Below are 11,184 nucleotides of genomic sequence, written 5' to 3' on the forward strand. Positions count from 1 at the left end.
TATATATATATATAAAATTACGGATTCTCCAATTTTTAGAAGAAGAGAGATAAAGAGTAAGATAAATCAAGATTAAAGTTAATCTATATTAATAGAAATGACCTACTTTGATAGACTTACTTGACGATAGTTTATTTGCTTGGCGAGCAGGCTAGCCGCTTTGCCGACTTACGCGCCTAATAATAAGCATTTAAATAGCACCACATAAACAAAATATAAATTATTGAAGAATATACAGGATATCCCAGACTTCGCAATAGTTAATGACAGATTATTGAGGACATTTCGAGATGAAAGTCTAATATTAAAACGTCAAGGTTATAACAATTTTTAAACGAAAGAAGGATTTAACTGTTATACTTGTTATGCTTAGTATATACATTTGCCATGACTGGGATTGTAATTATACATATATATATTTACTTACAAGCGAATAAGCTGGTTTTATTCTTTATATTTATAGCTTATGTATGTGCGTTACCATTTATAAATTTGAGAACTTATGCCATTTTTTTGCATTTCACAAAAATTTAAGTATCTCAGTAAAAGAAAATCAAGAAATCGTAGAGAAGTTTTTAAAAATACATTTTAGAGAGAAAAATTAGAACTTTAAAATCAAAATAAATAAAAAATAAAGAAATCTTGTTTTTCAAAAATAATAGTAAGAAGCAAGGACATATAAGAGTCGGTTAGAAATTATTTAAATTATATAAGTCAAGACATAAAATATTATTTTAACAAAAAAAAATTAAAGAATATGAGTATAGAGCATTACATGTTTCAATAAAAAAATAATAGAAAAAAATATATATAAAATTCGACTCCTTATAATTAAATAACAATGATAATTTAGGCGGCTGTTTAGGAGTCAACGCAGAAGGAAAAGCGCAACTTATCAACGTTTAGTATAATTGTAACTTTTATCATCTGAGTATAAAACATTACATGTTTCGGTCCAAACCACGAACCGAAATAGTGAAAATGTATGCAAAATTATATCCATATGATATCATTTTTATTATATAATTTATATTTATTAAATTACTATCTTTTATTATATCAATTATATTTATAACAATATTATTTAATAATTCGTTATATATTTTTATTATATCAGTATGAATAAAATTTATGTTTGAAAACAGCTTTACTACTATGCTATATGTCTCAATGCATGAATTTCGGATAATTTGATTGACCAATTGTAAAGCTTTCTTTAAGAACTATTATAATCTTGATACCTTTTAGTATTATAATTTTCATTTGAAATGATTTCAAGAATGTGTCATTAACTATTATCCAAAATCTGTAACTATCGAAATAAATCTTTTGTCTGACGAAACATAATTTAGTACCGTAAGCGAAACAGGAAAGGTTTAAATAGTTTTTAATGTTATTATATTAAGTGATAATAGATCTGTGTTGTAGCATATCACAAAATTGACATGATAGAAAAAAGTACTCCTTGATATTTAATTCAAATAATTACAATAGTGTCCATATAAAAACACATATTTTTTTAATTTCTTTAAACTAAACAAAATGCCTTTTATAGATTTATGGATATTGAAAAAAATGTTGCAATTTAAATTTCTCTAGCATGTCAGATTTCCAAATAATTCAAATTTAATGTGCGAAACATGTTCTTTTACGACATTTGACACTTTTTATACGAAAAAGAAGTTAACATTATCTTGAATTTCTAATCAAAAGTCATTCCAATAAAAACAAGAATATATAATATATATATATTTGTAGAATATAATGCGATCAAGTATAGCATACAGCACGTACAAATCGCTAAAAAAAAAAGCGTATATAAGCGCTTTTTAGTGCTTTGTAGGCGCTGTTGTACTACTTGGATAACATACTATACGTGTGTGTACATATAGTGTACATAAAGGTGATGTATTAAACATAGAACGCTATTCTGTTCACCTCGAGTATTTCGAAAAAAACGCATTTAAAAAAACATATTTCAGACAAAAGTTGTACAGTCTATATGTATGTATATCAATGGCTACAAACTAGAAATTGTATGTATATGACTTCATCATTATAGACGAAAAATGTTCTATTTTAGAGGAAGCTTATATTTTTTAAATCCTTCATAACTAAAACTTCATAACATAGCTAAAAACTAAGATACTGAAATTTAAAAAATACATTTTATAGAGGATAAATTACATATTTCTTCTATCGAAATTTCATAATGACGTTAATTCTTGTTTGCAAAAGAATGTCAAATATTGTTAGAAAAACTACTTTGGACATTAAATCTTAATTATCTTGAAAACATGATATGAAGAAATTTTTTGTCATGCGACATTGTTTTCAGCATATAAAAGTCTAATAAGAAGAATAATATAAAAATAGACCTAGTCTGGTTCAAAGTAATTTTTTACTGTAAACTAGTGTTATTGCGTACTAAATAGATTTCGTTTATACAGACCGATAGATTATTAATACAATAACATCGTATTTTATACAAGTCTGCAGGAATCAATGGCAGTGCGAAATTTGTAATGAACGGATTAATTAATTTTCAATTAATAATTTTTGTAATATTTTTCACTATATGAATTTTAATTTTAAATGTATGCTTGACGCAAGTGAAGTTATTGCCGTACCGAAAATGTATATACTGAATAAAATGCTAACATTGACGTCGTTCAATTACAATCTATGTATATACATGCCATAAATTTTGCTATACTATTTCTTCTTATAGCATGTAAACGTACAAAATAATCCTGTAAGATTTTCCAAAAATATGTGTTTCAGTCTATGTCATATAGAATTCTCCGATGAGTTGATCCTAAGCGATGAAATTGCACGTATGAAGTGCAACGTTACAATTTATCATTTTACGACTACAACCTGTTAAATTTGAAATTGTTAGAGATTGGTCGAATATTGGCAACTCTCGTCAAGATGTAATCATATATAGAATTATAAGAGACATACTAGGAGAGAGGGGGAAAGGGGGGAGAGAGAACATTGTCTCCTTCTGTTTATAAAAAAAGTGATACCAGCGAACGGTGCGACTGCCATAGACAAATGAACGTATTGATATTCTCTTTGTCTCTTCTCACGTATGTTATTCACCGGAAAACTCACTTATCAACAAAATAAGACAGATTACATTTTATGTCACTTTCTATAACATCAGGAATAGCCAATATTAATTACATACAGGGTGTATCCATATGAGTAGCCACTTTTTTTTATCTTGTAAACAGACGTAGACTAATAAATACAATATATCAAATTAAATAGGTTTAACTAAACTCTACTGTAAAAAAGTGATCACTTAGAAAAATTATCTACATTAGAGAACGAAGAGATATGCATAATTTTTGTACGATAAAGTAGATATTTCATAGATATAATAACAAAATTATACAATTATTTCGGTTTAAAGTTTTGCGGACAACTACCTTTTCAGTTTTGGCTCTGTTTTGTGGTGTAACACACTTTTGACTTTCGCATTAATTAGATAACAACATGTCACACATTGTCAGAGATTGAATAGAGTATAATGAGATTAATTAATGATACCAGAAGGTTTCCGGATTATCACCGTGTCTTTCTTCATTCTTAATGCCGACGTTTCGTGAACCAGTGCACTCCTCGCCCTGACGAAGTGAAAGGCATGGTTCACGCGAAACGTCGGCATTAAGAATGAAGAACGACACGGCTGCATCATGGTGGAAGTATACTCCACCATGGGCTGCACTGATACTGTATATGATACTCTAGTCTATAATATACGGCGATAACCCGCACATCTTCTGGTATGATTGAAGATAATACCCGTGAAAGCCTCAAATGCGTAATCAAGATTAATTAATTGATATAAAGAAAATACATAGTTGCTTTGAAAAAATAAGTGGACAAAATGAATAATTTTTTAAATACACAACTATATTTTTTTTACACCAATTGATTCATTTCATTTTATTTTATTTATAAAAGTATTAAATTATGATTATTAAAAAATTAAATTAAAAATAAAGTTATTAAAAAATAAAAACGAGATATTTAATTTTCATATCAATATGTGCTAGAGAATAATTAAAGTATAAACTATTTTGTAAAATAATTTTCTCTCTGTGAACTGACAAGTTGAAAAATCCTATACCACTTTCAATTTTCGCAGTACTTTAGAAAATGCAATATTAATTGTTAAAGATCACGTATATATCTGCGCGGACTACCAGTCGCTTGGGGTTGCTGTCGTGCGGAGATTGCCTGGTAACGTAATCCTTTATTCCTTGCGCAACAACCGATATTGACCGATGGACGTATACTTTGCGGTATACTGAGTGGATACGTGCTTATTCAGTACTCTTTAGAAATTAATATCTCTTAAAATTATGAAAATTGAAAAATGGTAAAGGACTTTTCAACTCAGTTCGGTCCACTCTATATCTGCTCACGAGAGGCAGTTCGATGGCCGGGAGCACCCTGTGTGTGTGTGTGTATATATGTATACATATATTATATTTTATAACGGCAATTCCATCTAATCGTAAACGTAAAAATAATCAAGAAATAAGCAACACGCATTGTCAAAACAATTAAGATTGACAAGGAAAGCATTTTAATTGTGCAAACTATATCACTCACTTTAGTGTAGGCGCCATCTAAAGTGACACTCATTGTCAGTCCACTCTATAACTATGTCGATGGTAATACATTGATTGCGTTCAATAGATTCAACAGTTGAGTCTGCTGAACACAGCCAATAACAGCGAGCGCTTGCTCAACTGTTGAGTCCACTTCTTTACTTATGGCTCTCGTCTCCAATATTGATGAGACAGAAGGACGATATGGCAACGTGTGTTGAGTCCACTGAATGCGCCCATTTCTATCGCACAATTTCATGGCATCATTTTTTTTGTAGACAGAAGGAGGCAATGCTCCGTTTATCTAGTTTATATAGAATGGCTGCGTTCGGAAAACGTGCTAATATAGTAAAATCGCATCTTTCTTTTATTGTTTTACATCTAACGATAAAAATAGAATGATGAACATAGGTTATTTCTGGTGGAAATAAATCGCCGAAATCACTAAATAAACTATAAAATCGTTGAAATGAGAAATTAAAATAACTCAAATATTATTGAAAATATTTCAGTATAAATAATATTGAATACATAATAATACATATTATGAATTTCATACAAACAAGTTGTCTGGTATTTTATTGTAATAAATAATACTTTTAATATTAAAATACATACTATGGATTTAAAAAAAACTATGAGTTAAAAAAAAACAATGAATGAAAATCAATGAAAAATATTGAAAGTAATGCAAGTATAATATGTTTAATAGTTATACTGATTTATTTGGAGAAATTGAATACTGAATCATACTGAAATCAATATACCAAAATTAATAGAGTAATGAAAAATAATAAAAAATACAAATATATTTAACATTTATATAATATTATTTAGAGAAATTAAACACTATTATATTTATTATTATATTAGAATATCATGAATCCTAAATTTCATGAATTCAAAAAAATGCATGAAGAAAAGTAATGACAAACAATATTTTTATAGTTTATTATACTTTGAAACGTGAATTTTAAGAACAATTAATGAAAATATTTGAAAGGTAATGACATTGAAACGAAATGATACATATAATGTTTTTTAGATTTATTAATGAAACAGTAGAATTTTAAAATAATAAAATAAATTTTTTTAAAATGCTAAAATCTGCCGAAAAATAAGAAAATCAGTTATCATTGTAACGAAAAGCGTTGAATTCATCTTTTTACGACTACCGCTAGATGATATCGGTTCTTGCATGATACCGGTTCCTATAAAATATAGTTGTGTTCTCTATGAGCAGGTTTATATAACCGAAGTTCAGATTATCTGCAGTCATATTTACATTTGTACGTGGCTTTCACATGTATTTTAGTACATGCATTGTATTTTTATACTAACGTGAAACAAAATATAACAACATTTTATATTGAATTATTTATAAAATATTAACGAATTATAATAAAATATAAATGAAATTATACTGAAAATTGGTCAATTCATATAGTAGATTTCAATATGAAATTTAATAATATTTTATCACTGTTCATTACAATTTCAGTAATATTTCATCATTATTCATTATAATTTCAAAAAATTTGCATTAGAGATGTTCCGATGTATATTGCTAATACTGGTAGTACTGGAACATTATATTATCACGCAGTGTGCTGTGAGAGCATCTATTTCTATTAATGACGTCATAAATGCCATATTTTCATTGCAATTATTGTAGCTTTCGAGATTAGACATAGTGCAATACAGCGTCAAATAATTAAGAAGCGCAAAAAGTAGTTATTAGATCTAGAAACAAATAAGTTCTTTGAAAGAACTATCGCTACTGCTTTTGTTCGAAACCTCTAATTTAACGTATTGATAGTTTGATTTAGTACGTTTGTATATCCATCGTATCTATAAGTCTACTGCAACTACTGCAATGCTGTTCTGAAACACGTCACAATGCTGCTGGCAGTACCAAAATAATTTTGGAACGGCAGTGGACTATTGTGACGTCATAATGACTGCATTGCCAGTAAAAAAAGAATAAACCATAACAGCAATAATAATGCACTCCCATATTAGCACTGATAGCGCATTTCCTGAACACAGCCTATGGATGTAATACGCAAGCACACATATCAAATGTACAAATAAATCGTCAAACATCTCTCATAAAACTTCAGGGAAATTGTTATTCTTCTTCTCGGTCGTTATATACTGCGAAACGTGACATGCGCTTTCTTTCTTTCTCTTTTTCACATAATTATTCCCTTGGTAAAGCTTTCATAAAGTATGTCATCATATCGATTGGTAGCGGAAACACGATGGTAGAATTCTTTTCCGCTGATATTGTATTCAGTGTCTAAAATTAAAAGAAAAACGCAAAATAGTGAAACGATTCAAAGATATAAATTATAACAATATCTAATTGACAATCAATAATATTATAATAATATATTGACAAGGATAATTATATGCACGCACAATGTACGCAGATAATGGAAGTACGCGTTACTTGTAACGCTGTTACTTTTTATTGTTACTTTGTTATAATAACAATTTGGAAATGACGTTGCGCATTTTTTATGACGGTAACTGTTAGGGATAATACAGTCGATAAGTAACTATTAAGTTATTCCTACGCGGCGCTGCGGTGATAAAAGAAGAAAAGAGAACTAGAAAAAAGAAAGAAATTATTAGAGTTCGTACGTTAAAATTTAGAAGCTCTCGTTTTTTCATCGTTGCATGTTGCGTTTGACAATTCATACTGTTTTTATACTGACGACCTACGTTAGTCTAATTCTTTGTATTGATTCATATAATAAAGCTCTGTGTTCTATTCAAACGATTGTCCGTTCCTTGGACGCAATACCACTGAAAGCCTACAGTAACACTAGAGTTGAAAAAGTCAAACGTTATTTGTAACGGTTAAAAAAGTCATTTATTAGTCTCATTACTGAACAAAAATATAAAACCTTTTATTTATAATTATAATAATTACTTTTATTCGTCACTTGCAACAAGAAAAATAATTCCTCGACGCGTTACAAGTTACTTATTATTACTTTTTTCAGTAAATAACGCGTAATGGTGACAAATTGTTTTTCAAAGTAACTTTCCTAATTTTAGCACAACTCTAATGTTTAGTTAGTTATCATTAGAGTCATAAAAAATTGCAACGTCATTATCAAATTTTCATCATAAAAAGTAACAGCATAGTAACTCTTCCATTCTCAGTACAGGAGAATACGCGTGTACAGGAAAAATGAACTAACGATGGTCCACTTGGATGAACTAACTAAGGTCCACTTGACGATACAAATGTTTTGAAGCATTCTCTCATTAATCAATTAGTAAAATTTTTTTTTCTGATTATTTTGCAATAAAACGCTTCAAAGCATTTGTAGCGCCAAGTAGACGGCACTCAATATTTATATTACCTGCAAATAACGGAGTTGCAAAGCAGCCGGTGAATCGCCGATGACTTCCGATGCCTCCCGCAAAGCCCTGCTGGCCTTCTGTTCACCTTCTGCGGCAATCACCTAAAATAATCATAAAATTGTGGATATAAATAAAATAAAGTTTGTTTTTTTATATTATATATTATCTTACTTTAGCACGTGCTTCACGTGCAGCTTCGGCTTCCGCTGCCATAGCTCGTTGCAGTTGAACGGGTAATCGTACATCTTTGCTGTAAAATTTAAAAAAATTGGAATTTATTATTTTTATTGTTTTTATGCAAATTTTTTTATAAAATTGCCATTATCATTACCATTACATGTGCACGCGCATAAGCATACGCAGGCATATATTCAACTGTATTACTAAAATAAGTACTACATACTAAACATAAGATATATGTATAATGTACATTACACTTATATCAGATACTATATATATACATATATAAACATATAAAATAATATCAAATCTACTTTTGCAAAATGTTTATCTACTCTATCGATAAATAATTTTTATAAGAACATGTATAAATATACATATATAAAAATATTAACGTATACATATGATTATATTATACATATACTGGGTGTTTTTTAAACGTCCACTAATCATAGGGCTATTTCTGATAAAAAAAAACTGAGTCAAAAAGTCTTCTACCATTTTGCAATTTTCGTAATAATTTAACAGAATATTAATTTCTAAAGAGTACTAAATAAATGGATAAAATCAATGCATACGACAATTTTAAGATATTTTTCAGTGTTTTTTATGAAATATTTTAAAGATGTTTCTAAAAGAACTCTTAAAAGATATCTTAAAGTTGTCTTATGCATCAATTTCAAATATTCTGTTTATCAGATACTAAAAAAATATTGCGAAAATTGCAAAATGATAGAGAACTTTTCGATTCAGTTTTTCATCAAAAATAACTCTATATAATTAGTGGGCATTATTTAAGAAACACGCTGTATATGGATAGTTCACATTGTTTTTTACAAAAAATCAAGTCTGAAGAAAAAAGAAAACTCGGATCCATATTTTTTGATTTTGGAAAGTAAGAGAGTTTATAAAAAGATTACACTTGGAATTGTTGAAAAAAGAAAACATTGTATGCGATATATTGTATAAGAATACATTGTTAATATACATGTATAATTATGCAAGATAATCCAGACAATCCACAGAAGTATAGCACATACGTATTCCTCATAAAAAAGCGAGTCGAAAACGTCAAAACAAAATGTTGTGATATACATATTAATAGATTTTTGTTTTTAATAATGAACCTTCCCAGATAGCCAAACCTGCCAAAAGCACGCATTGCTAATTTATGCTACATTATTATAATGGCAAAAATCGAGCAACAGTCGAACATGGTTTACCATTTCAGTATATAGCGCTAACAGAAATATAGCAAAAATAGAGCAGACCTGCGTCATAATACACTAGCAAAAATTCTGTAAAATCAAACGTTACCGAAATAAAGCAAGTAGAATTCGAGCATTACATGCTGGTAAAATAAATTAACAAAAAATAGATGAAAACTTGATATAAAACATGACTACATGTTAAATCAGCAAAATGTTGTTAAAAATCTGGCACACTTATCGTCATATTATGACAGCAAAAAGGCGGCAAAAATCGAGCACAGTCTGCCGTCACGCCGTGACGGCAGGCTGTCAGTACTTGATTATGTCAGATCATGTTGTATTTTTACCGCGTTTTCGCTGTCACGATGTGATAGCAAATAATGATTGATTTTTGTTGTTTATTTCTATCGTTGTGTTAAGTTGGCAGGATATAAGCTGTTAGAAACTAAGCTTAATGAGGAAGCAGCAGCTTGATATCTGCTGCACGTCATGATCAAGTTTGCTGGCATACTGCTGGCATACTGCTAACATTTTGCTATCTGGGACGTTATTAAAAAAAATTTTTGTTAATAACTTTTTAACGAAGGACGAGCAAAGGCTGAAACTTGTTGGAGGTTACTCAGGGTTATGACCTTGACAATGTATATCAAGGTCAAGAAGATCGGAGTTGCTTCCATTATTCTGAATATTTACCATAAAATCTTTTTTTATTGTGACATGAAAAAACAATTTAGAACCCAAAATGATTATCATCAAGAGAAATTGTTACTTTTTCTTGAGTGTAAAAAAAAAGTTATCCATTTATGGCACTACAATCTAAATCAGAGTCAGGCCTCTTCTGAGGATGAGGTTTCAAACAAAGATTTTTTCCGAAATTAGGTTGTTAGCCTAATGTCCAACTCCAAACCTATCGATGCGTATATCTACTAATACATCGATACATGAAACCTATAGTTTTTTAACACCGAATCTGAAAAGTGGCGAATATTATATATACTCTCGGTAGCTTGCCATTGTCTTCCGAGAGGTGGAAATCAAATCAAATTTTTGAGTTGTGGTTGAATTTGAACCCTGAATCGGGATAGAAAGCAGCCGAGCTACACTCTACGTCACGATCGTCATATTAAAAAAATTATATTTCATTAAATATATCATTACTATTATAAAATAGACAATTTATAGACTTACATTTCGACTCGTTCCACTTTTATTCCCCAGGTATCAGTCGCTTCGTCTAGAGAAACCTAAAATATATATAAATATATATAAATGTGAGCGTCAAAATGTTACTAATATATAATATCAAGTGACGGTAGGGTCGCAACGCCTATATGCATAAAAATAAATATAAAACAAGCCGCTTAAAATATCACTGTGTATACAGTATGTTCGTGCAGCTACTAAGTTCGCGACGATACCAGTTAATACCGAGATGTCGAGACCGAGTCTTAAGTAAAAAGACCATTTTAGATCTTCAGATTTTTTCAGCTACACATGTATAAACGCAAACATATAATGCGTTTTATCTGTGAGCTGCCTTCACAATGTCTTCATTCAAACAATATTATGTTAACATTCGCAACAAAAATAATCATTAATGTGCATGTGCGGATGCATCTTTATTTCATCAATGATTTATCTGCATTATTCTGTTACTTCTGAAGAAGACTCAATCCACGAGTCGAAACATGTAAAGTTTTATAGATTTTATGATTACGGTTATTTATTTTTGTATTAAGTCTGTTCTTGTTTTTTATATTTATGTATATTTTTATATCTTC

At 29.4% G+C, this 11,184-nt stretch overlaps 1 protein-coding gene across 2 annotated transcripts in view; it reads right to left on the reverse strand.

Moving 5' to 3' along the window:
- Window positions 1-6,128: 6,128 nt before the first annotated feature.
- LOC108780874 (band 7 protein AGAP004871) overlaps window positions 6,129-11,184 on the reverse strand; it is a 31,068-nt gene continuing 26,012 nt past the window's right edge. For both annotated transcript variants that reach the window (XM_018548691.1, XM_018548692.1), the window contains 4 exons: window positions 10,592-10,647; window positions 8,184-8,262; window positions 8,012-8,113; window positions 6,129-6,933 (listed from right to left, as the gene is read on the reverse strand). In XM_018548691.1, the coding sequence (XP_018404193.1) occupies window positions 6,835-6,933; window positions 8,012-8,113; window positions 8,184-8,262; window positions 10,592-10,647 (336 nt within the window). In that variant the 3' untranslated portion in view covers window positions 6,129-6,834. The remainder of the gene's footprint in view (window positions 6,934-8,011; window positions 8,114-8,183; window positions 8,263-10,591; window positions 10,648-11,184) is intronic.

The sequence above is a fragment of the Cyphomyrmex costatus genome, unplaced genomic scaffold (assembly GCF_001594065.2).
Source record: "Cyphomyrmex costatus isolate MS0001 unplaced genomic scaffold, Ccosl1.0 scaffold75, whole genome shotgun sequence".
Classification (NCBI taxonomy): domain Eukaryota; kingdom Metazoa; phylum Arthropoda; class Insecta; order Hymenoptera; family Formicidae; genus Cyphomyrmex; species Cyphomyrmex costatus.